The 27,151-nt window shown below is 40.0% G+C and overlaps 2 protein-coding genes across 3 annotated transcripts; both read left to right on the forward strand.

The window, feature by feature from the left end:
* Positions 1 to 803: 803 nt before the first annotated feature.
* Positions 804 to 8,340, forward strand: LOC108274476 (hepatic lectin). Of its 2 annotated transcripts, none has more exons than XM_017484675.3 (7): positions 804 to 4,398; positions 5,029 to 5,130; positions 5,339 to 5,401; positions 6,148 to 6,207; positions 6,350 to 6,432; positions 6,526 to 6,647; positions 8,058 to 8,340. In XM_017484675.3, exons 1-7 carry the CDS (start codon positions 4,188 to 4,190, stop codon positions 8,188 to 8,190), a joined length of 774 nt encoding a protein of 257 aa, XP_017340164.1. In that variant the 5' UTR covers positions 804 to 4,187; the 3' UTR covers positions 8,191 to 8,340. The 2 variants fall into 2 exon arrangements, with proteins under 2 accessions (XP_017340164.1, XP_017340158.1); XM_017484669.3 differs by having other exon boundaries at positions 808 to 4,398; positions 6,305 to 6,432; positions 8,058 to 8,339.
* A 5,529-nt stretch (positions 8,341 to 13,869) lies between these two features.
* retsat.2 (retinol saturase, tandem duplicate 2) lies at positions 13,870 to 21,882 on the forward strand. Its single transcript, XM_017454584.3, has 11 exons — positions 13,870 to 14,110; positions 15,010 to 15,192; positions 15,786 to 16,027; positions 17,195 to 17,396; positions 17,600 to 17,797; positions 18,234 to 18,353; positions 19,141 to 19,279; positions 19,443 to 19,552; positions 19,708 to 19,874; positions 20,043 to 20,202; positions 20,327 to 21,882. Exons 1-11 carry the CDS (start codon positions 13,948 to 13,950, stop codon positions 20,470 to 20,472), a joined length of 1,830 nt encoding a protein of 609 aa, XP_017310073.1. The 5' UTR covers positions 13,870 to 13,947; the 3' UTR covers positions 20,473 to 21,882.
* The last annotated feature ends 5,269 nt before the right edge of the window (positions 21,883 to 27,151 follow it).

Below are 27,151 nucleotides of genomic sequence, written 5' to 3' on the forward strand. Positions count from 1 at the left end.
ATCTCGTTACACTGGCACCTATCAAGGGGTGGGATATATTAGGCAGCAAGTGAGCTGTCAGTTCTCAAAGTTGATGCAGGAAAAATGGGCAAGCGTAAGAATGTGAGTGGCTTTGACATGGGCCAAATTGTGATGGCTAGACGACTGGGTCAGAGCATCTTCAAAATGGCAGGTCTTGTGGGGTGTTCGCGGTATGCAGTGGTTAGTACCTACCAAAAGTTGTCCAAGGAAGGATAACCAGTGACAGGGTCGTGGGCGCCCAAGGCTCATTGATGCACGTGAGGAGCAAAGGCTAGCTTGTCTGGTCCGATCCCACAAAAGAGCTACTGTAGCACAAATTGCTAAAAAAGTTCATGTTGGCTATGATAGAAAGATGTCAGAACACACAGTGTATCACAGCTTTCTGTATATGGGGCTGCGTAGCTGCAGACCAGTCAGAATGCCCATGCTGACACCTGTCCACTACCTACAGTGGGCACGTGAACATAAAAACTGGACCATAGAGCAATGGAAGAAGGTGGCCTGGTCGGCCGGGTGTGTGTACGGGTGGGTGTTTGTGTACACTTACTGTACCTTGGGAAGAAATGGCACCAGGATGCACTATGGGAAGAAGGCAGAGGAAGTGTGATGCTCTGTGAAACCTTGGCTCCTGGCATTCATGTGGATGTTACTTTGACACGTACCACCTACCTAAACATGGTTCCAGACCAAGTACACTCCTTCATAGACACGGTATTCCCTAATGGCAGTGTCCTCTTTCAGCAGGATAATAAAAGCAGTGTAATAAAAGCAGGATAATTTCAGCAGTGTGGCACTCTGCCACACTGCAAAAACTGTTCAGGAATGGTTTAAGGAACATGACAAAGAGTTCAAGGCATTGACTCGGCCTCCAAATTCCCCAGATCTCAATCCGATCAAGCATCTCTGGGATGTGCTGGACAAACAAGTCCGATCCATGGAGGCCCCACCTCACAACTGACAAAATCTCTAAGAATTAATCATTAAGGTGCTACATTATATTAGAATATTGTTTGAATATTGCTGTTTATGTAGTTTATTTTTGTCTTAATAGAAGCGTTAACCTTGTTTCTTGATGAGTAAATGATCTGCAGCTTTTCATAAGTGACAGAAAAAAAAATATTCTGCTAATGTGTGGATGTTTTAGATGGACTCCAGATGGAAAACCACATCTTTGTGATGTAGTTTAAACGATGTGATGTAAACGAGCAAGCAACATTAAGAACGAAGAGAGAAACTGCACGAGTCAGCGGAATTGCCTGCTGTTGTTTTTATTTGGCCAGCTTATTATTATTTCCATGTTTAACATCAGGTTCGTTATTTTCCTGTGAATTTGAAATGGCCATATAAATATTTTCGTGGCTATTTTCAAGTTACTATAGTTCCATGCTACAATTTAAAACCAGCACATTATGTGAACATGTACCAGTTATTAGTTTATCTTTAAATTGATATAATTATCTGTTCCCGACTAGGTGGTCACTTTCCATTGATTTCATTTCTAAGTATTTTGATTAGGTTTTTGTTCCTCATATTGGAGATGCGTGTGTGTGTTGTGGTGGAAATTCACCTGCGAAATGAGAAATCACTACCTATACTTGGATGTGTTCAAGTAAATATTGTATTCCATCAGCAGTTGCTCACAATCCCGGGTAGCCACTCTTACCATACCAACCGTACCTTACCTCAGAGTGCTGTGAGGGTTGAGAGGATTGGAGTACATTCATGAGTTATTCATTTCATTGTTATTTTGATTCATTTAGTAAAGAACAAAGAAATCAACATCCTATTGTATGGCAGAGTGCACTGATAATATGATAATCATATTTTAAAATAACTACCACCTCCAATCTTCCTCCCCATTGTCTTCTTCCCATCACGTATCCCCATCGTATCACATCCATTGTAGTTCTCTTTTTTCAGATGTCCTTTATGACTGCTTGCCCTTCCATTGATATCTGAGGTCCACTCGCTTCAACCCTAAATAGAGTTTGCTGCTCATAGTTGAGTTGTACAGACTCACCAATTAACCGATCATTCTAAAATATATCACCAATTTGATCAAACTTTCATTTGAAGGCCCTGGAAACCACTTGTAAGTGGTATCAGGACCAGTGTGTATGAACAGACTGGGGCAATGCAAAAACTCGGGTAATTCCTATCCCTCTGTGTTTACCAGTCCCTGTATTCCCGGGTATATAATACAGTCTGTGACATTCCATGCGTAAAAACTAAGTGAAAATAAACTCATTTCAGAATTATGTACGCCTATGCCATCTGCCTGGCATGACATTTGAATATTAAACTTTGTTAACAAATCTCTACCCATAATATTAACAGCATTTGGAAACTAGTAGCTTATGACCAATCAATTTGAATCCTAATTTAATGGTTAGGGGTTGACTAAATGGTTCAACCACGGGGAGTCCCAACAGGAATAATAGAATATGGACTCAGTGTTACATCGGGGAGGGCAGTTTTACACAGTTCTGTGCATGTAGCTCCTGTATCTACCAAAAAGGGAATTAGTTTACCTTTAACAGTTAACTCAGTAAATGGGTCTGTTTTAGAGTCAATAGTCTAATTAGGAACTTGATTTTCCGGTTACTCTAACAACTGTGGACAATCTCTCATAAAATGGGCTAGCTGGCCACAATGATAGCAAGCACCATAGGTGCTCCTTCCTTGAGTTTGATCTTGTGCTCTACGACAGTTTCAGTCTCAACCACATCCCCCTTGATAGCTACCAGCTCCTCTCCCTAACTGCTGATTGCCTTGATAGAATTGAAGTTGTGCCATTTGAAGAGAGTTCAGGGACTCACTTTCTTTGTCCCTCAGGGATCTTTCAACTACTACAGTATAGCATGATCCATCAGCTCAGTATAGTCTTTATTCTGCCAGCTAATGCAGGTGTTCTTAGCCATCTCAGTGATTTTCTTCTCCAGTCCTTGAGCCAGAACTTGTCTGACATATTGTGCCTTATCTTCTGCATTCCCTAGTCCAGTGGAGTTATTCACAGCCTTAAACACTCATTCAACATAATCCATGACTTACTCCTAAAGTTTCTGTCTGCAGTCACTGACTTTGTCTCTGTCTCTGTTTATCGGGAAGGTGTATTTGGTTCGTCTCAAGGGGCTGGTCCCAATTTGTGGGACAATGTTCAGGGTGTCGATTTGCATTGGGCTCTCATGGATGATCATCACTTTGTTGCAGTTGCTCCCATTTGAGCCCAAAGACTCTAGCCATGACTTTAGTTCACTCCTGGTTGGTCAGTTTGAACATATCATCAAGAGCTTCCAAACCTTTGATGCACTGATCCACGTTCAATTTGGGACTCATGATGTCTTTGACCATCGGGTCCAATTTAGACAACTCAAGAGGCCGATAGACTCTATAGTCTCTAGCATCTTGTCTAGCCCTCAGGTTCAGGAATTGGATCAAAGGCATTTGGCTCATCTCTGGTTGTTGTCTCTCACCAGTCTCAGGAGTCAAAGGTCGAAATGACCCACCGGACCTGGTATAACTTTTCATGTCAGTCCCAGACACATTTCTCTTACACCTTTTGTTGCTTTTGCTGAATCACTGTAGGACCCCATGGAGGCTTACTCTCATGCGCTGAGGTGGTGATATTGCCTTCATCCAGTCCTCCTACAGCACCCTGCGGTTCTGAGCAGATGGTTGATGGACACGGGCCAGCTCGTGTTAGCCTTCTGAAGTTAGGGCTGGATGGGAAGGTCCAGGCGTTTGCAAATACGAAAACAAACTCACCAAAGCATCAAAAAAATGCTTGTCTTTTCATTCCACCTATTACTTCTTTCCTCACCAATGTCCTGCCTGCATTTTGCTTTCTTCTTCCAATTTTTTGGAATGACCTGTCCCCAGTTAACTCCACCCATAGAATTCTTCTCTTCTAAAACTTTGCTCCAATCCTCTAGTCTAGTCACACTTAGGGTGCCATTCTCTGGAAATTTCCCTTTAATTAATTTATACCACAATTAAATTGACTATGATCTATACCACCCTAAAATTTCTCTATTTCTCTAATGGGACCAAAAGATCTCTTGCTACTAGAAGATCCCATTTTAAATCAGAACTCCTAACTAATAGATAAAAAAGATAAAGAGTTAAAGAAGTTGTCTTTTTTTAAAAAAGGAGTCTGAAGTTTGAAGATGTTTGGCGGGATGTGTGCATGCCCACAGGAGCACATGGAAAATAACTTGAACGAGATGATGCAATTCGAGAGAAAGGGAAGTGATGAGGGTGTATATCAAGCCCTCTCCACTACCAGTGCCCTTTGCTGTCTATTTGTTGTCTCTTTACTGTGGACCATGAAGCAGAATGAACACGTCTATGGCAACATTACTCCAACGTCTATGAGAGGTGAGTGTTCAGGATGCGGTTCGGTTTTTGCTATAGAAAGCTAATCTTTAACACAAAAACTACACTGATTTAACAAAACTGTTCCCTTTTTAGAATAATTAATAACAGAGATGCAGAAATACTTTGTATTCAGTGTAACTATCATTCATATGTTTTCAATTAAATATTTTAGGATGAATACATTGAAGAAATGAATGTTTGTGCCATATTTTATTTAGGTTTTTTTTTTTTTGGACGATTGAAACTAGCTATGGTTGGCTAACAGTATCCTCTCAAAATGTGTAAACTGACGTTCATATGGACATTAATATAACCAAGATCTGTATTTAAATACTGTACATCTGTGCCAGATTTCCACATCATTTATTGCAGAAGCTGTAAATAAAAAAAATTGACCTTGATTTTGATTGTAAAGCTCTTTATTCAGTAGTGAGTCACAAAGCAAATGTCTTGGTGACATGTTTATTATAGTCTTTTATTCCGTATAAAACGTTGCAGTTTTAATCTTCAAACCAATTAGTGATGTTCCTCTTTCAACAAAGCTGTCTGCATTATCTTAAAAGGTGACTTGCACCAGATGTGTGAATGCATAGCACGATCTTCATCTTCTGAAAATGTTGTGCTTTGTAGATGAGGGTCCAGGAAGTGAAAGAAGATGTGGTTATTCTCTTGTGATCTCACTCTCTGTTCTCTTCCTTTCTCTGATGGCCAATGCTCTTCAGACCTATTTTTGTAAGTGCTTTTATTAATTATATTAATGCCCATGGTTTTGGAATGAGATGTTCAACAAGCACATATGGGGATCTCAGTCTGGTGTCTAAATCCTTTTGGCCACATAGAGTAGATAACATAGTACCATAATTCGCTATATTTATCAGAGTATAGGTTTTGTCTTTCCAGGGGTGCTTTAAAATGTTTGTTTCACTATTTTCTTTTTCAGATATTAAACTCAGCTGGGCCTCAGACACTTTGTCTGAGCAGGCCAGGAATTACTCAGCTGGAGGTATGTTGAAGATGACTCTAATAGTAATGTCTATTACTACTTCTATCAGCCCTTGTATGTAATCTAAGCTCAAGATTTAATCCCACAGTGCCCTCCATTATTGTCATCATACATAAAGAAACAAATGTCTGCCTTTTTAAAAAAAAAAAGTTTTTTAATTAATTTAGATAGAGTAAAAGAATCATCACTCTAAATGGTGGGACATACTGTTATAGGAAAATAATCAATGACTGGGTGGTGTAATGCTGTATAACATGAAGTGGAGTTACTGTTACCACACTGACTGTAATTATTTTCCTATAACGCCATTTATAGTTAGAGTGGCTGTTGTGGAATGTCCAGAAAACATCATTTACCATTCTATAACAGCTATAAGCAGTCTTTCCCTCTCTCTTGAAGTCAATAACCGATCATATATTTTTCTGTTAAATAACATGCTTTGTTAACTCTTTATGTGGAGCTTCTTATGAATTATGAATTATATCCTATGAGTTACTATGAATTAGCTGTTTCTGTGAAAAGATAACATAAAGATAACATACTAGAATGAGTGTATTAGTATAAGCCTGTGGATGAATTACGGCCAGAACTATTGTCAGAGCTGCTGTTATTTTTTTTTTTTAAATAAAAAAAAAAAAAATCAACAATGCCGTATTATAATAAACTATATCTAGTGACTTACTTTATCATTATCATTTCAGGGAATGTTTGTTTAATGCTTGTTTAATACTTTTTTTTTTTTTTAGATCGTAAAATCAAGCATGTAACAGCCTCACTTGAGCAGGTCAGAAGGTGCTCACTTGGGGGTGTGTAATCTTTTAGACACTATCAGTAATTCTACACTATACTATGTATACACTATGTAAGGTAGTCCAATGTCTTTCTCTCTTTTTCTTTCTATAGAGCGTCAAATACAGTACAAAGACAGGCTCTACGTTTTTCCTACAGATGAAATGAGCTGGATTTCCAGTAGAGAGAATTGTCAGGAATTAGGAGGAGACCTGGTGATCATCAACAGTGAAGAAGAACATGTAAGATGCAAGAACTAGAAATACTGTATAATGTGTTCATAGTACAATAGTTATATTTATAACCTATATGTGCTTTATTTTCTGGCTTTTTAGAAGTTCCTTGTTGGTGCAATGAACACAATTAGCAATTCGCTGCACTGGATTGGTCTGAGAAATGCTGAAAAGCATCACTGGTGGCTATGGGTAGATAAAACACCTCTTATGCAAAATCTCTCGTAAGATTTTCTTTTTTTCTTCCTTTTAACCCTTTTCTGCATGGTGTTGCCCTATGGCAACAATTAATTTATCTCCATTTTTTTGATAGGCAATAATAAAAACTACTACTAAAGGAGACTTTAACTTGGACATAACCAAAAAAAAAAAGCCATTTCACATCCCCAGGAAGTGCTGTTTGCACTTTCTTTTCTGCAATCACATGGCATGGTGAAGGTCAACATAGGGCTCTCAAAATTTGATACGTTTTTCAATAGGCAAAACTGCTTAAAGAAAAAAAAATGTAAACACTATCGGGGATAACGTAGCATTTATTTTTTGTTATTTAAACAAGTTTATATATTTTGAGTATTCTGTTAAAAGGTCAAATGTAATTGTTGCCATATGGCAACAACAGGCGATAATGGAACTGTGGTATGAAAATTCATGAATTGAAACAGCACTTCAAGTGAAAAAACACTGGGCTTCTCTATAAGTATATTTACAAATTTTTCACATCCGAAGTTAGCAAAACTGTTGTAATTTTGGACAACTTTATGTTTCAAGAGAAAGCATTAAAAAGATACTTTCCCCAAAACATGTTTGGATATCAATTTCGTTTGTATTTTGAGTAAATCCATCCACATACTTTTGAAAAGTGTAATTCCATTCTAGAAGATATCACTTGCCTACTATAGGTGGCAAAAACTCTGTAATTTATAGTGTAGAAAATGAAGTACTTGGGATTGTAATATCAAACATTTTGTGTTTGAGACACACACACACACACACACACACACACACACACACACACACACACACACACACACACCATTTCAATTTTACCATCTACCCCACCTTTCCCTTTAACTAATTAAAGTAATTAAAATCCATTTAAAAAACAAAAAAACAATTATGTGAATGTAATAATTCATGCAATAGAGGGTTAAATGCATGTTTTATGAGGCCTTCTTGCTCTATTTTATATACACTATATGGTCAAATTTATGTGGACACCTGACCATTAGACACATATGTGCTTGTTGAACATTCCATTCCAAAACCATTGGCAGTAATATGGAGTTGGTCCTCCTTTCTGCTATAAAAGCCTCTAGTCTTCTGTGAAGGCTTTCCACTAGTTTTGGAATGTGGCATGAACAATAGTGTTAGTGAGGTCGAGCAGTGATGTCGAGTAAGGTGTTCAAGTCGAGGCTCTGTGCAGGACACTCGGGTTCTTCTACACAAGCCTTGGCAAAGCATGTCTTCAAGGCCCTCGCTTTGTGCACAGGGGTATTTTCATGCTGAAACATGTTTTGGCCCTTTAGTTCTAGTTAAGGGAAATCTTTCTACTTTGAACATTTTGGGGAAGTGTATATCATATGTATTTGAACATACTTCAGTCTCAGATTGGTTGTGAATTTATTTTGTTTAAGGTGGTGGAGGAACACTGTAGAGGACAGCACATCAGAGAGAGAAGAGTGTGTGGGTTATTACGATGGGCAATGGGTGGATCTGTCCTGTTCAACATCAGAAAGGAGGATCTGTGAGATCATTTGCATTCACTGAACTCCCTACGACTCCTGATACAAAGTTCACAAAAACCTTTGTTTTTCACTGTCCTTTTTTAACCAGGCATGATGTTATTTGAACTGTCATGAAATGTATATATTTACCTGAATTTGTGTGTATATGTGTGTATATATATATATATATATATATATATATATATATATATATATATAGATTTATAATTTTGATTTAAATAAGAAGCGTTATGTTTGAAGAAAGGTAAGCACTTCATTCCAGAATACGAATGTTATCCGATCTGTGAAACATGGTGGCAATAGTATCATGGTTTGGGCCTGTTTTGTTACAGCTTGCCATCATTGATGGAACAATAAATTCTGAATTATACCAGCAAATTCTAAAGGAAAATATAGGGACATCTGTCTGTGAACTGAATCTCAAGAGAAAGTGAGTCATGCAGCAAGACAATGACCCTAAGCACACAAGTCATTCTACCAAAGAATGATTAAAGAAGAATAAAGTTAATGTTTTGGAATGGCCAAGTCAATGTCCTGACCTTAATCCAATAGAAATGTTGTGGAAGAACCTGAAGGAACTAGTTCATGTGAGGAAACCCACCAATATCTCAGAGTTGAAGCCATTTTGTACGGAGGAATGGGCTAAAATTCCTCCAAGCCGATGTACAGGACCGATCAACAGTTACTGCAAACATTTAGCTGCAGTTCTTGCTACACAAGGGGGTCACATCACATACTGAAAGCAAAGTTCACATACTTTTGCCACTCACAGATCTGTAATCATTTTCCTCAATAAATAAATGACCAAGTATAATATTTTGTGCTTTCTCATTATCTACTTTTATGACTTTTGATAAAGTTTCAGGTCATATTTATGCAGAAATGTAGAAAATTCTAAAGGGTTCACAAACTTTCAAGCACCACTGTAGGTTTTCTGATAAAGTATAGAATGGCCTGGGCATCTTTCATTTATCTTAAACTACTTGTGATGCTCTGATGTCCCTGTGAAGAGGAGTAAAGACATGTTTCTGAAGCATTTCCTATACACACAACAGATGTGTAGGCTAGTGCAACATTTGTTTAGTACAGCATCACAAATTTTTTATAACTTATTTGCCAAGATGAAAGTTCAAGCTTAACCAAGCGGAAGTTTAAAAAAAAAAATTTAAAAAATAGAACAAAGGTTGCGTATGTGGTTTGTATGTGCTGCAATGGTGAATAAACCAGAATGAACACTTCTACAAATACTTGAATCCCACCATCATCTGAAAAATGTGAATCAGAGTTCATTTTTATTGTTTAAAATAGTGTAGTATTGAAGATAACTAGCCAGTACCAGTATTACTTGAAATGAGGATACAAAATAGCTCCTCAGAACAAACAAGGGAGTCATGAACAACTATCACAAAACATAAAAACAGTCGTTGATCATCCAGGTAACACCACACAGTATTAAGAATCAAGCGTACGTAAACTTTTGAACTGGTTCATTTGTGTAAATTCAGTTAGTATTGTGTCTTGTGGACTATATGTAAACATCTGTTAAATATGTGAAATAGCTTATTACTCAGGGCAGTACTACATTTCAATTTAAATTTCAATTTTTTGTTGGAAATCCTGTTTTCAAGGGGGTCCAAAAAACACAAATACAATATAATACACAAAACAAATACAAATATACAATTAGCATACTTAGCTTCTTCAACCCACACCCCTACCAACAAATGTTACAACAAAAAATGAGGATGTTACAATGACCTTAAAATGAAAGGTAAGACATATACATGTTCATACGTCATGTAGACAATATAAAATAGAGCAATGCATGCAAGTAGAGGAAAAGAAACAAGGTCAATTCACCATACAACAGGGTACAGTTAACCACATACAGTTGACACAAAATAAAGGTGCAATCATAACAGGATAAAATCAGACTTATGGAGCAGATAAACCAGACAAAGTAGCTACACTTGCTCACATCAATAGCATGAACATGGTGGAATAAAGATGACTTAAAACAACAAAAATTGGTAATAGAGCTTAAGGAAGGTGGAAGTTTATTCCAGTCACAAGGTGCTTTAAACTGAAAAGCTTTACATCCGACGTCTGTGAAAATTCTTCGTACGTAAAAAAGAGATGTTGTGTATCCCTAAGAGGATATGCGGAACTAAAAGGAACAAGGTAATGTTTCAAATATGGAGGACAATTGAAGTAAGCACATTTTATCTCATTCGGTATTTTGTGTAGAAAATTTGTAAAGATATACCAGAGAGAGCAACAGAAATCAGGATAATGACTTATATTTCATTACAGTAATTGTTTCAAGTGAATCTTTGTTTTTTTTTTTTGTTTTGTTTTTTTTTAAAGTGTGGGCGCTAAGCATGAAATGGCTAATTTGTGTATTTTGTGTTTTCACATATCATAACTTCCTGCAAGAAACGGAAAGTGATTGCTTCAGAAGTTTCTAGCAGGCTTTTATTAGTTTGATGTTTTAAGTAAAGCTTTATAATAATCAAAAATGCATAATAGAGCTTTGTATAGGCTCATGACATTGTAATAAACTTCAGTAACTGCTTTATCATGGTCAGAGTCCGAAGCCCAGCCCAAGAATACTGAGAGTGAGACAGAAGTACAAAAAAATATATATCTTTGTTAAATATAGGTGTACAACAATTATTTGCACCCTTTTAGTCAATACTTTGTGCTACCTCCCTTTGCCAAGATAACAGTTCTGAGTCTTTTCTTATAACGCCTGATGATGTTGGAGAATACTTGGCAAGGGATCTGAGACCATTCCTTCATACAGAATCTCTCCAGATCCTTCAAATTTTGAGGTCCATGCTGGTGGACTGTGATCAGTAAACCATTTTTGTGTTGATTTTGATGTAGTGTTTTTTTGATGTAATGTTTTGGATCATTGTCCTGCTGGAAGATCCAACCACGGCCCATTTTAAGCTTTCTGGCAGAGGCAGTCAGGTTTTCATTTAATATCTGTTGATATTTGATAGAGTCCATGATGCCATGTGTCCTAACAAAATGTCCAGGTCCTCTGGCAGAAAAACAGCCCCAAACATTAAAGAGCCACCACCATATTTAACCGTGGGCATGAGGTACTTTTCCATATGGCTACCTCTCTGGCATTTATTACTAAAAAGCTCTATTTTGGTTTCATCTGACCATAGAACCCGATCCCATTTGAAGTTCCAGTACTGTCTGGCAAACTGAAGACGCTCGAGTTTGTTTTTGCATGAGAGTAGAGGATTTTTTCTTGAAACCCTTCCAAACACCTTGTGGTGATGTAGGTGACTTTGGATTGAAGTTTTAGAGACTTTCTGACCCTAAGACGCAACGAAATTCTGCAATTCTCCAGCTGTGATCCTTGGAGATTTTTTGGCCCCTCGAACCGTCCTCTTCACAGTGTGTTGAGATGATATAGACACACGTCCAATTCCAGGTTGATTCATAGCATCTCCAGTTGACTGGAACTTCTTCATTATTACCCTGATGGTGGAAATGGGCATTTTCAATGCTTGTGCTATTTTCTCATAGCCACTTCCCATTATGTGAAGCTCAACAACCTTTTGCCGCACATCACAGCTATATTCCTTAGTCTAACCCACTGTTATGAATGACATGAAACAGGAAGTCACAGTTGAACAATTTCCTAGTCACCCAGGTGTACTAAATATGTCAAATATCAATGGGAATATACTTCAAATATATTTTTCTCATATGAATTCATAGGGATGCCAATAATTAGGTGTTGCACACCTATATTTAACAATGATATTTTTGGATAAACCTGTGATGTGTTTGCAATTGTTTGATATCCATGAGAGTAGAGTATTTTTGTGATCAAAAGGTTAAACAACGAAGACAATTTTTCACAGCCTTCTATACTTATATTTACCAAGGGTGCCAATATTAGTGGAGGGCACTGTGCAAAGGTTTGGACACCCTTCCAGTTTTAATTATTTTGTTAGGCCTTAATTAACTTGTGAGGACTCTTACTCAAGTCAAGTACTGTCATTAGGAATTGTCAGCTGATGACAATTCCAGAGCATAAAATTCTCTGACTCTTCAAACCTCGTCCTAACACTCAAAACAACTTTGGGCTCCTTTAAGCACCTGACTGATGATCTAAAAATAAAGTTAATTAATGACTACAATGCAGAGGAAGGCTATAAACAGAAACAAAATGCTTACAAACTCACAATTGCCACAGTCTGAAATGCCAGCAAAAAAAGGCAGTGGAAGTCAAATTAAGACCTGGAAGACCAAGAAATCTCTCAAAACTGCCCATAATCTAGCCAGAAAGGCAAAGAAAAAGAAAGCAATAAAGTTTAGCTGACACAGGAGTGGTGGTGCACTGCTACACTCTGCAAACATGGTCTGCATGGGTCATCAGCAGGAACCCTTACCTGCATCCTCATCTCAAAAATAAATGCCTGATGTATCCAAAAAAAAAACCCCAAAACAAAACCATATAGATAAGCCAGAGGCATTTTGAAAACAACTGCTGTGGACTGGTGACAGGGCCGTAACCCTCACAGACATTGAGGGGGACACGTCCCCCACAATAATCAGATATGCTCCCCCCCACCATATTTGATATCTTTTATGCTGCTCTGCTGCACTCAATTATGCTCCGCAAAAGTAAAAAAAATTCGGTTGGTCTGCCTCAGCGATCTAGCAACGCTCGTCAGTCTCAAAATGTTTGAAATTGCCAATCAAATCAAAGATGGCAGAGCCACGCGACACTTCAGTTTTAATGGTGAAAGAGTGCTAGGTAAGATGTAGTTAAAGTTTAATAATTTATAACTGTTTTCAACAGAAACTTTAAACGACCAACAGTAATAAGCAGGGATGCAAACATTTACGTGATTCATGTAAGGTAATTTGTTATTGTCAATGTGACGAGACAAGAAACATTAACGGAGCCGTCTTCATTTGGGAAGTCAATGAACTGCCTTATTATATTTGGTGTGGTTAGGGCCACAATAGTGGTAATTAAGACCCTGCTTAATGCGGATTGTGATGAGCCCAATTCATCCCTGGTGCAGTCATCATTACTTTAATTTCTGCAGTTAGAGCATTGTTTCTTAGAGTGGGAGAAGTTACTAAATTTCTTACTAGGTCAGTAACAAAATGAATAACTTGACCATCAATCCTGTATCGTTTTATCAACTCCCTATCATCATATAATTCCAGCACGTTCTTTCTTTGCTACAAACGTTTCTTTTGGACGATTACTCCGAGTCGCCCCCTTTCGGTTCAAAGAATATTACAACGGCGAGCGCGTCAAGTATAAACGCCTCGTGCGTTTGGGGAGATGCGCGCGCAGTCAGCGGAGGCTCGCGCTGCGGTGCATATTATTTTGCATTATCACACGCTAATTATTAGGAAAAAACACACGCATACGTTACGCATACTGATGTTGACGTGCTGCTGACAGGTCAGCGAGGGGGATTGAGGGGAGAGGGAATTATTATAATTGTTTTTATATATAATTTATTTTTATTATTGTTATGTCTGTCTTATTATTTACGTGTCTGTGTTATTATTTCAGACATCAGATATTTAACATATATATAAAATGTTTTCTACACATTTTAGAAATGTTTGAAGGATTTTATATAGAACACTGTATAGACCTGTCTTGAACTGTCTCGCGCGCCCCCTTTTGGAAGCTAAAGCCCCGGAAGTATTCAGTACTCAGTGGTCAGGATACACTGTCAGCGTCAGAACAACTTTCAGAGAGGAAGCAGCGTTCTCAGAAATGTGGGTCTCTGTAGGAGTAATCGTAGCGGTGTTGCTCGTCACATTATTCCTCAAATATGTGTTTGGTACTTCAGGTCCGAGTCCTTTTGATACTGACACACGCGAGCCGCCGAGGCCGGTGGAGCTGGATAAAAAGCAGAGAAACAAAGTGCTGAAACAAGGTGAGTGTTTGTGTCACGTGTTAACTGTAGAGTTGAGATTATTGATTTAAAATATGCAAACCATAAAAATGTACACATATTCACATTTATGAAATACACCTAAATTCTGATGGAACTAATAAACTATGGAAATATTAAACTTAAGTGTGAGCAGGGGTTTTTATTTATTTATTTATTTATTTATTTATTTATTTATTTATTTTATAAACCAACAGAACACATTTTTTTTAAATTAAAACTGGCATTTCAGGTTGCCATTATTTATAGGCTACTTGTTATTGCATTAATGAGGTTTGGATGAAACCCATTCAGTTTCATCTATCAGTCAGTCAGGCTAATAACTATAAGAACTCAATAGTAAATATAATAACTTTGTTAATGGTGTGTTTTCTAACTGTGTTTTCACCACTGTAACATAAAATAAAAAATAAAAATCACCGACCCCCGGCAATGCTTCATAGACCATTGTGGGTTCCTGGACCCATTTTGAGAACTGTGGATGTATAGGACATACGGTGGTTGTGAAATTATCTGTATTGGTTTCAGTGCCTCATTCAAACATGTACATGCATGTTTTTCGGAAAGTGTGATGAAATTGGAGGACCTAGGGGAAATCTATGATGTAGACATGAGAATAAGAGTGTGCGAAACTCACCGCAGGCAGGAACCTGAGTTTAGGATTGAATTAGGAACCATGGAGTGTGAGACGTCAGTGGTGCCATGGTACCAGTGGGTGATTGTTATTTGACCTCTTATGACCTCTTCGTGATGGGATTTGAGGTCAGAGTTGGGGTGGTGTGTCAGTCAATCAAAGTTTATGTACGGCTTATTTTCAATAACGGCATCCATATGGCCACTGCTGTTGCCAACTGTTGCCAAATTTCTGTTCTTATCCACAGGCTTTTTGGCCAGCAGAGTCCCCCAGGACCTTGACGCCATTGTGATTGGCAGTGGTATTGGTGGGCTAAGCATCGCTGTTCTGCTCTCCAAGGTCGGAAAGAAGGTCTTGGTGCTGGAACAACATGATCGTGCTGGAGGATGTTGTCACACCTTCTCAGAGAAAGGCTTTGAGTTTGACGTTGGTGAGAATGCCATTGTGTGGGTGGATTCAGCTAGACATGCCATGCCTATTCCCATCCTCAAATATAGTACCTGATTGCCCTACATCTTAAAACAATACTTCAGTGTTATTGCAACTTATTCAATACTTTTTTTCTGTATTGAGAAACAGAATGAATAAATTTGTTAAGTCATTTATAACAGAAGCCTATGGGCATTAAGTATTAGTAGATTAAATCAATATATTGTACAGTTTGTATTCATTACTGGATTGCTTTATTTTCAAAAGTATGATAAAAATACATAAGATATTTTCATACGTCCTTTGGTGAGACTTTATCTCATGTCTGATTGAAAGATCTGTAGACACTTTCAAATTCGTTTTATGTACTGACATATTTTAAATGTTTATTGATGTTCAACTTAAACACTTGCAATAAGACTGCCATCATCAGTGAATTTTGTAGTAAACTGGTTTTCAAAATGTGTCCTTCGTCATCATACATAAACTCCAGATGTAGTGGATAAAGATGACATTGAAAAACACCTAAAGGAGCACTCCTTTACTGTAAGTTAACCATAATGATGACCTCACCCATTCCTGTCTCTGCTTCAGGGATCCACTACGTTGGTAATTTAGAAGAGAATGGGGTGTTCCGCTGCACAGTGGATCAGCTGACCAATGGGCAGCTACAGTGGGAACCACTGGAAAACCCCTTTGAGCAGGTGGTCCTGGGTCCGCCGGAGAACCGGCGCGTCTACCCCATTCACAGTGGCCGAAACCGTTTCCCCCAGGAGCTGAAGAAGCGCTTCCCAGGAGAGGAGAAGGCCATCGATGAGTTCATGAGACTGGTTAAGGTGAGTTAGACTGTCACAACTGTTTTATTCATCCAAAATACAACACAGGTGATGAATGACTTGATATGAAGGATGCAATTTAGGTAAAAAAAATAAATAAAAAATACCTTGCTGTCATAGTGGGTCAGAGTGCTTCCTTTTAGCAGTAGCACAATACGTACAGATATCTTGTAATAAATATGAGCACCGAATTACCTAAGCAAATGAAGTGATCTGTTATGTCTGAGACTGAAATGGTGTGAAAGGTCATGAGATGACTCATCATGTTAAATCTGGCAGGATGTCGGCTTTTTTTATTTGGAAGCGACAGTGTGAAACCAGCAAAATAAGGATAAGACCTTCTCTTCATGTACTGGCTATTTGTGTCAAGTATACAGTTGAGTTTGCACACTCTTAGGATAAACTTAGGCATGCAAGAAAATTATGACACGAAGTTGGTTTGATTTCACAGATGTTCCTACATTATCATAAATAACAACAATACTAAAACAATGTACAGTATGTTAAGATACTAATAGTGAAAATTGTCTAAATAATCTATAGTAACTTGTAAGTCCCCCTTTATATAACTATCTATCTAGTGGGTTTACAAAGAGTATCCATGACCTTTTACCCTAGACCCTGTATGTATGTGGTATCTTTTCTGCAGCTGCTTTCATGTCTGACATTTCTCAGCTAATTTAAATAAAATATAAAATGTTAGTCAATAAAATGTCAGTGTCTTGCAGTGAGGGTGTATTGTGCTGTTGTATTGTTAAATGGTTTTGCAGGCCTATTGCATACATTACGGAAAAATATACTACCCAAAAATCCACTCCTGCTTTTACTCACTGCCTGAGGTCATGCTATCCCTCTGACTTCTCCCCGACATTACCACACAGAAGCAGTGATTGTGAGTGTAGTATAATTCAAAGTCTGATCAGCATGCTGTGTCAATGATCCATTTATCAGCACTGTCATTTCAAAGTGCTGGCTGATTCTAGTTAAGAGTCTTTGTTTTTGTTTTTTTTTACATTAAAGACTATTTATATTAATTTATAAGCACAATGGTTGATTTCGCTATTGTGATTGGTCAGGAGTTGTTGATTTAATTTTCTATAACAGTAGCTCTGACAGTAGTTACCACTGCATGCTAATGAACATGTTTTGATATAATGTCCTGTCCAGAAATGTGGTGATAGCGTGTGGATAATGCCGCTGCTGAAGCTGCTACCGTCTCCAGTGGCTAAGTTCCTGGCTTATACAGGGCTGGCCAATTGCCTGTCCAACTTCATCTCCTATGGCCCACGCAGCCTGGCCGAGGTGGTGAACAGCCTCACGGAGAATAAAGAACTCCGGGCTGTGCTCTGCTACATCTTCGGAACCTACGGTCAGATCACACAGCTACTGAGCAGAGCTGTAGCTCCCCCCCCCCCCCCCCCCCCTCCCAAAACTGCTGTTCAGTTCTCTTAGTAGCTAACTATGGCAAAGAAAAGGATGCTTGCTTTAAAACCGTTAATTTAAAACATCCTATTACATCTTATAGCACAGAGGAAAGGCTGTACTTAGTAGTGCGCTGTGTCGTGTTTGTAGGAAATCCTCCAAAAGAAGCCAGTTTCTCCATGCACAGTTTGCTGATGTCCCATTACCTGCCCGGTGCCTGGTACCCTAAAGGAGGTGCCAGTCAGATCGCCTATAACATGATCCCCATCATCGAGAAGGCAGGAGGAGCCGTGCTCGTCAGAGCATCAGTCAACCGCATCCTGCTCAACGCCGCCAATGAGGCTATAGGTAATATCAAAACATCTACAGGCTCTGTTGGTTGCAAACTTTTGTATATGTGCACTTCTGTGTGCCAGTTTCTGATGAGAAAACGAATGTTTAAAACCATCATAATGAGCTTTTTGAAGCAAAATACATTGGAAAACGTTATGCCATTTTTAAAAGGTGATTATAAAGTTTTGTTTGAAACAGGGGCCAGTAAATGAGATTTCCACATGGGTAACCTAAAGATTTGCACTCCCCAAAACTGCTGCTGTAACCATAATGACTGTCCTGTGCTCTTATTCACAATGACACACTTATTTACTGTTTGTTTATACTCTTCTACACCTCTATGTGCCCTGCCTTGTGCCCCGAGTTCCCTGGGATAAGCTCCAGGCTCCCCTGTGACCCTGTGTAGGATAAGCGGTATTGATTTTGATGATGTGGTATGTTTTGATTGCAGGGGTGAGTGTGATGAAGGGACAAGAGGAGGTCCATGTGCACGCTCCCATCGTGATCTCAGATGCAGGAATCTTCAACACCTACCAGCAGCTACTGCCTAAAGAGGTGCAAAATAGTGCAGGTGAGAGAGAGGGGGATGAAGAGTGATTTGGGAGATTTTATTCCATAATGACAAATATGAGTGGCCGCTTGGGAAAATGCTTCACATGGCCAAATTTGGACTAATATATGGTTCCGCGCACGGTGGCTTAGTGGTTAGCATGTTCGCCTCACACCTCCAGGGTCGGGGGTTCGAAACCCACCGTGGCCCTGTGTGTGCGGAGTTTGCATGTTCTCCCCGTGCTCCCCCAGTCCAAAGACATGCATGGTAGGCTGATTGGCATGTCCAAAGTGTACGTTGTGTGAGTGTGTATGTGATTGTGCCCTGCAATGGATTGGCACCCTGTCCAGGGTGTACCCCGCCTTGTGCCCAATGCTCCCTGGTGATCCTGCTCCCCACCGTGACCCTGAAAAGGATAAGCGGTATAGAAGATGGATGGATGGATACAACTCTGACTGTGGTAGAAAAAATAAAGCTCCTGCGTAAAGAATATACAAATGTAGAAATATTCATTTGGAATAAAAATAAATTGGCAATGATTCTCAATTTACATTGTTTTTAGATGTGATTTCTATAGTGAAATGAATAAATCCTGTATGGATGGGGACAAAAAAAATGACAATACCATTGTGCCATATATATGGCACAATGGTGAATATATGTGAATATACGTGACTTCCTGCTTTACTGTAGCTGTAACTGTAACTCTACCACAGTTCTTTTCTATGCAGTTAATGTGATTTAATAAATCTAAACTGTAACAACCGCACTGCATATGTTTGCATGCTAACACTGCTGTGTGTGACAGCGATCCAGAAGCAGCTGAGTATGCTGAAGCATGGAGAAGCCGGACTCAGCATCTTCCTGGGTCTGAATGGAACGAAAGACGAGCTGGGCCTCAAAGCCAGCAACTACTGGGTCTTCTGCGAGAATAATCTGGACGAGCTGTGAGTGGCTAAACACTTCTTCATGTACACCACACCGACCTTTTCACCTACATGCTGTATGACTCCTGTGTTAGTTCACCATAAGTCTATGTAATTATACAGGGCTTCTATGTCTGGGCCTTTGTCGGAAGGGTGCGTAACGCGCCTTATTTTTTCCCTCAAGGGTAAACGACTACATGTCAGGAGAGAGGGAGAAGTCACTGAAAAGCATACCTCTGCTTTTCATCGCCTCACCATCTGCCAAAGATCCCACCTGGGAGCAGAGAAGTCCAGGTAGAAAAAAAGAAATGACAATTAGATAGAGAGCTAAAAGAGAAGTCTGAAGTCCGTAAGTGTCTAAGTGTAATTTTAATCTAATGCTAGGTGATTAGTTCTGTTGTGAATTTCAATTGTATCCTGAATACAAATGTAGTCTCTACCTTGCGCAGGTAAGTCCACTCTGAGTGTGGTCAGCTTCACCCCCTACTCATGGTTTGAGGAATGGAAAGACGAGAAAGTCAAGAATAGAGGGGCCGACTATAAAGAACTTAAGGCGTCCATCATCAACTCTGTTTTGGAAGTGGTAACTGAATTTTTCCCCAAGATCAAGAACAGGGTATGGACTTTTAATTCCTGTAATTCTTCATTTGCGATAATATCTGTTTGTAAAGTCAGCAGCTTGTTGTGATTAGTGAGCACTGCTTCTCTTTCTGACTGCTCATAAACCTCTCTCTTTTCTGTTTTTTTTTCATTATTGCTCTCTGTCCCCCCCCCCTTTGTGCAGATTGAGTACATGGATGCGGGCACTCCCATCTCTAATCAGCACTATTTAGCAGCTTCTAAAGGAGAGATCTATGGAGCTGACCACGGGGTTTCACGCTTCACTGCAGAAGTCTGTGCCACCATCAGAGCACAAACGCCCATCAAAAACCTCTTCCTCACAGGTGTGCACGCGAGTGTGTTCTGAAGATTATGGCTATGCAAAAATCTCTTAGGCTTTGTGTAACGTTGCGTGAATATTTACTTGCTCCACTGCTTATTTTCTGTCTGTGTGCTTTTTTCTGTTAGGCCAAGACTTAATTGCGTGTGGTTTTGCGGGGGCAATCGCAGGAGCTATGGTCTGCGGCTCTACTGTTCTCAAACGCAGCCTTCACATGGACATCAGAGCCCTTAGAAAGAAACTGAAACATGCCAACACTAAGAAAGTCCAGTAACTGTGGCAACATGCACTCATCCCCAGATGACAGGAAGACGCATATTACAAATCGTTTAAGCAAGTAAACGAATGAAATTATCATCACATAATCACATAATCCTCAGTAAATTAATATTTGCTCTACTGAGCCCTTTTATTTTTTAATAATGCGTGACTACACTAATGCATTTATATTGAATATATGTACATGCACATATATATATATTATACATTTTAATTTTCTGCACCTATTCAATCACTGAACGTGATGATCAGAAGATCAAACTGAACGCATTTAGAGTTCTTTAGCTTTCAGCACGCATTAATTAATTCAACAGGATATTAACAAGATGTTGTGTGTGTGTATGTGTGATTCCTCTGCACTGTCAAGTTTACGGTTGCTATAATTTTGCAAACCACCAGAAGTTACTCATGCTTCCGTCCATCACTAAATTTCCATCCATCCATTTTCTATACTTTTTATCCTACACAGGGTCCCAGGGAGCCTGGAGACTATCCCAGGGGACTCAGGGCACAACTCCCTGGATGGGAGTTCCCTAATGGAGTTCCCATGGATAGGCTGCAGGCTTCCCAGCGACCCTGTGTAGGATAAGCGGTACAGAAAATTAATGGACGGATCACCAAATATTTATCTTCTCTTGCCGACTTGGGTATCAGGTCTGGATGTAGATTTTATGTACAGGATGGTCTCATCTTGTAACCTGGAGCGCTTCAGTTCTTTTTACCTTACACCCTTACTACAGGAGTTCCCCAAGGTTCGGTTTTCAGTCCTCTTTTACTCACCTCATATATTTAATTAGTGGGCTCAGTGATCGGATCCTATGACTACAACTTTACTTCTCTTTTTATTCATCCTCCACTCAAGTCTCACAGAAGATATCTGACTGACTTGCTGGATTGAACCCCATCAAAAGTTGAAAATAAATAGATAAATAAAAATCATCATTATCAAACCCATCATAGTCCATCCAACGTGACCAAATTAGAAAGTTGATTTGGCGTTTGACTTCTCTGATCACATTACATAGTACACTACCAGATCCTTCAGTCTTCTTCACAACATCAGAAGAATACTGTTGGAGACTCTCTATTATCTATCCCCTCAGATATGTATAAGTATGTTTAGGTTATAGTTTAATTTCTGTCTCATGAACTTTTCTAGACCTGTCTGTTAAATATACGTGCCAGTTAAAATGTCACCATAGGAACTTCCTATTTTCTGTTAAGCGAACTATCAACAACTGGTGTACTTTCTTGTATTGCCTAAGATTTTTTTAACGTACGTGACCAGACATTTTAACTGCCCTATTATTTCCACACAGCAGTACGCCTACCCTGGCTATCTGTACCTCTGTATATGTATATAAACCTCTGTTAGTCTACAAATAAATTGGGAAGTCTCTCTGAATTACTCTGTGTGTCAGTGTGTTCAATCAGACTTTCTCCGTGCTCGTATGCGCTCTGAGGCAAACCACATCCGCGCGGTAGCATAGAGAAGAGAAACACTACTCTTAACACAGAAAGTCTGAAAGCTGACTGAGGAAAGAGGGATTTTAGAAGCTGTTATTGCTTTATCCCTACAAATGCAAACATTACTGATTTCAGAATCTGCTCATACAAATTCTCGTACAAGACTTGGCTACTCCAAATGTACTAAGAATCTTCAGAATGCTGCTGCTCATATACTGCATAACCTCCTGAAGTCTCTTATGTGACCCCTGTATTGACATGTGTCTACAAATCTGTTGCAGCAGGACTCAAATTCAGAATTCCTGCCTTTGGGCTCTCGAGTGGCCTAACGGAGAAGAATTTGCCCTGTTGTCAGGAGATCGCAAGTTGCGGACAATGCCACAGACATTCGTGGTCGGGCGCCAGTGGAGCAAAATTATCTGTGCTCTCTTGGTGGGAGGGATGGCATACTCTCTCTCCTCTGCCAATCACAGCGACACCAGCTACAGTGACACTAGTCTGTCAGCTCATGTATAGCACTTTTCTCCAAGTGTGTTACGCTTCCCTGTGATGTAGCATGAGCAGCATATAGAAAAGATGTGATTGGCTGGTTTCCTGTGTCTTGGAGGAAGCATTATCCCTCCTAGGCTGGTAGCTATCTTGTAATAGGGGAGAGATGGGAATTGGATGGGAATGGATGGGAATTGGCAGGTCACTAAATTGAGAAGAAAATGTGGGAAATTCAAAACTTTCCTCAGATCAACTTTTGCTCCAAATATATATGATAATGAGTCTTTATTGGTCACATATACAGTAGAGCAACGTGAAATTGTTTACTTCACATATCCCAGCCTGTCAGGAAGCTGGGGTCAGAGCACAGGATCAGACATGATGCGGTGCTCCTGGAGCAGAGAGGGTCTTGGTCAAGGGCCCAACAGTGGCAGCTTGGCAGTGCTGGGGCTTGAATCCCCGACCTTCCAATCAATAACCCAGTGCCTTAACTGCTAAGCCACCACTGCCTGTATATGTATACGTGTGTGTATATATACAGTATCTCGCAAAAGTGAGTACACCCCTCACATTTTTGTAAATATCTCTTTTAATGTGACAACACTGAAGAAATGACACTTTGCTACAGGACTAAGGCTGTATCTCCAACACAGCTTGAGGGCATAAGTAAAGCACCATTGCCACAGACTGTAGGACAAATGATGACTTTTTTGGGCATGACTGGGTTTAGCTCAGACTGGATAGCTGACTATGTGATAAAAACAGGTCCGTTAAGGGCACTCATGAAACAAGCTGAGCATCAAAATTTGCGTGCTCCATTACAATGGAACACTGATGCTCTAATAGCCTTTGAATCATTAAAAGGGAACTTCAGGTTGCACCCGCACTAACTTTCCCAGACTACACCATACCGTTTCATCTATATGTAGCCGACAGGGCTCAGGGATGAGCTACAGACCACTCCCATGTAGTGGTAGGAGAAAACAGCCCATTGCATATTACAGCACCAGGCTAGACAGTGTAGCTCAAGGTTATCCCCCATGTTACCAACAGGGACTCGCTACCTTATACTATGCTTATGAAAAAGCATCCACTCTGACCATGGGTTACCCAGTGACCATTTACACCCATCACAAGCTGGCAGAGCTGTTAGACCAAGGGAGATTTGTTTTGACTCAGGCTTGGTGCTTAGCATACTCCACTCTGTTGACTTACCCTGACATTACTATTAAGCGTTGCACTACAGCAAATCCAGCTGACATAATTCCTTTGGTATATGAAGGGAAACCTCATGACTGTGTAGCAGAGTCATTAGCCTTTACTCGTCTCAGACCTGACTTAGAGTCTTCACCTATACCCGAAGCCGATGTTTCTTATTTTGTTGATGGTTCTTGCTTTAGAGATCACACAGGCATGCATGCAGGGTACGCAGTCGTGAAAAAACAAAAGGAGGATTTTGTGCCAGTGATCACACAGCATTGTAATCAACCCTGCTCCGCTCAACTGGCTGAGCTAAAAGCTCTTACTACTGCATGTCAATTGGCTGAGGGACAAACGGCTAATATATACACTGACTCTGCAAATGCTTATGGTGTATGTCATCTGTTTGGAGTGGTGTGGAAACAGAGAGGTTTTATAAAAAGTGATGGAACCCCCATCCTATCATGCTGAACAGATAGGTCAATTGATCACTGCTATGATGCATCCAAAGCACTTAGCAATTATTAAATGCCAGGCATATAAAAAGGGCAATGACTTTGTTATAAGAGGTAACAATGCTGCAGAGATGGAGGCAAAGAAGGCCTCAGGCTGCCAAGTAGCAGTAATGGCCCCAATGGTACTTATTCAACCTCAGCCTACTATAGAAGATATTGTCCGCATACAACATCGGGCAAATGCATATGAACATTCAGTATGGCAACAGAGAGGCATTACTAGAGACACACATGGTGTTTGACACTCACATGAAGGACACATGTTTGCACCCACCGCACTTCTCATTGTTCTTATTTCAGATGCACATGGGTTTGATCATTGCCCAAAGGGAGAAATCATGAGGAAGATAAAACAGCAGGGATACTGGTCTCCATACTTACAGGCAATGGTGGACAATTTTTTGTCTGAATGTGAAATTTGTGCTAAAAATAATGTCAGAAAAGGAACATCAGCACCAATAGGGCACATACCGGTACCAGAAGGGCCATTCAAACACCTAGTGATTGACTACGTAGATATGGTAAAAAGCGTAAAAGGTAAAAGGTACATGCTGGTGATAATAGACAGATTTAGCAGATGGGTGGAGGCAACCCCATCTGCAGACCATGGTGCAGGGACAGTGATAAAATTTTTGACCAGAGAAGTAATTCCCAGATTTGGCATACCGTCGCAGATTAGCTCTGACAACGGCTCAGCTTTTGTTCAAAAAACAGTGACAACAGTGAAAATTCTCAGTGACAACTGAGAATAAAGCAGAGATTGGGAGGTGTTTATCACCCTCAGTCGCAGGGAATGGTGGAAAGGGTGAACGGTACTCTTAAAGCTAAACTTAACAAGATCTGTGCTGACAGTAAACTTAATTGGGTAGATTACCTCTTGCACTGATGAAGTATCACATGCAGACTAACAGAATTATGCATCTAACACCGCATGAAATGCTTACGGGCCGACCCATGCCTGTACCATATTTGAGAGGTCCTTATGAAGGACTACCACTGGAGCAATTGCAAATGGAATTGAAAGCTTATATGCAACAACTAACTGCTACACATACAGCTATCTATTCACAGGAACAAAGTAGAGGCCCAAGAGAAGAAACTGTGGTTCCTTGTCCAGTGACTCCTGGAGAACAGGTGTACCTAAGAGTGTTCAGGAGGAAGTGGAATGAGCCAAGAAGAGAGGGGCCATACAAAGTGGTAAGAGCAACTCCAACAGCAATACAGGTAGAAGGAAGCACCACCTGGTATAATCTAAATCACTGCACTAGAGCACCTAGTTTGAGACCTAGGAGAAAGGAGGACCAGGTAATCCAAGGGGACAATCCAGGGGCTGACATCTCAGAAGAAAGGACAAGACAAGACGTGAGAGTGGGCCTAAATGAAGGTAAGAGAGAATCAATGGCTGGCTCAGGTGATGGTAGAGAAGAAGTTCAGTCAGTGGTCACACCAACAGAGCCAGAGGAAGGAAGGGATCCTGTTGCTGAGGGCAGCTCTGATGAGCCTGATACACCTGCTGAAGGAGAAAAAGGTAACGCATTGCCCGTCCAGCCAGGAGAGGGGGATGAGCCATTCCCAAGCCACGAGCTGGAGAGAGAGGAAGTTCCAGGTGCTGAACACGGTGCTAGTGTACCTTTTGGGAATTTCCCCACTAACCCAGGCCCAGGCAGACATCCTTTCCAAGACAACCTTTCCACAATTGACTATTCAGCCCTTGACTAATGTCCAGAACAGTACTGAACTAGAGCTGAATGAGAGATTCAGGAAGGTAAAACATACGGCTTATGTACTCTTAAAATACCAGCATCAGGGCTATATTGAATCAGCTTATACTGGACGACCCCCACAAAAGACAACGAAAAAAATTAAAACAAGGGGTGCTAGAGCAGCAACCAAGGAGAGGTTACTAGAAACAGCTCAAGGAAATGAGTGGTATAAATGGGAAACATATACAGCAAAGGAGTCACAAATGAGTAATTGTCTAATATGTTCACCATCACTGTTAAAAAAACTTATGGTGGTACCTAATCCTTATGATTACAGACAATGTGCCGAATTTAATAAGGATTTCTGTTACTTGTAGCCAAAGATCAGACCATACTGCCCTGCCGAGTACTTAGCTTTCCTAGGTAATCCAGATAACAGAATATATTATAATTCATCGCAATGGGGACTAGGGTGTCAACGCTTAGACGTGTGAGTAGACCTAAGAAGGAGGGAAACTCCTGTACAATATAAGATTGACTATGCATTAGAATACGAGTGTTTTAATAGGTCGCAAGGAATCCATGATCTGGGTAAATTTCAAGGTAATCGCACTGTAATGTGGCATCTAGATGAAAATTCCTTTTGGCAAACAGATGTCCTCAAGAAAACCGTATTTCATGCCACAGCGACAGTAGAAAAAATATAAGGGTAATAACGCCATCAAAATGCACTAACCGAACCTTGACATTCCCTTTGATTTTCCCACATGCAGAACAAACAATAGCTATAGCTGATTTCTTTTGGCTTTGTGGGGGCCGACGGTTAAGAGCCACTCTGCCCAAAGAATGGATGGGAATATGTACTAGAGTCCGTATGCTTCAGGAAATCTCCATGGCAAGCTGGGATGCACCTCGGGTAGTTCAGGAGAACAAAAAGGGCAGTCGTCGGCCAAAAAGGGGGTATCAGGCAGATCCCAAGGTGTATATAGACTCAATCAGGCAGCCAAGGGGCATACCAACCAAATACAAGGCCAGGGATGAAGTTAAGTCAGGCTTTGAGTCCATATTAGTTTGGATATCACCCAATAAAAATGCGAGTGGATTAAGTATATTTACTATAATCAGCAGAGGTTCATTAATTACACTATCGATGCATTGTCGGCATTAGGCGAGCAGTTGGATGCCACAAGTAAAATGACATGGCAGAATAGACAGGCATTTTCTCCTAGCAGAAAAAGGGGGTAATATTTGGGGACCAGTGTTGCACATTTATTCCTAACAACACTGCACCTGAGAGAAC

The sequence above is a fragment of the Ictalurus punctatus genome, chromosome 2, assembly GCF_001660625.3.
Source record: "Ictalurus punctatus breed USDA103 chromosome 2, Coco_2.0, whole genome shotgun sequence".
NCBI classification, from domain to species: domain Eukaryota; kingdom Metazoa; phylum Chordata; class Actinopteri; order Siluriformes; family Ictaluridae; genus Ictalurus; species Ictalurus punctatus.

Excerpts from the sequence above, each read along its gene's own strand:
- LOC108274476 (XM_017484669.3), top strand. The coding sequence starts at position 4,188 with ATGTTTGGCGGGATGTGTGCATGCCCACAGGAGCACATGGAAAATAAC. Across the intron at positions 4,399-5,028 it reads TACTCCAACGTCTATGAGAG|ATGAGGGTCCAGGAAGTGAA; the intron begins GTGAGTGTTCAG and ends TGTGCTTTGTAG. Across the intron at positions 5,131-5,338 it reads TGCTCTTCAGACCTATTTTT|ATATTAAACTCAGCTGGGCC; the intron begins GTAAGTGCTTTT and ends TTTCTTTTTCAG.
- retsat.2 (XM_017454584.3), top strand. The coding sequence starts at position 13,948 with ATGTGGGTCTCTGTAGGAGTAATCGTAGCGGTGTTGCTCGTCACATTA. Across the intron at positions 17,397-17,599 it reads CTACATCTTCGGAACCTACG|GAAATCCTCCAAAAGAAGCC; the intron begins GTCAGATCACAC and ends TCGTGTTTGTAG. Across the intron at positions 19,280-19,442 it reads GAGAATAATCTGGACGAGCT|GGTAAACGACTACATGTCAG; the intron begins GTGAGTGGCTAA and ends TTTTCCCTCAAG.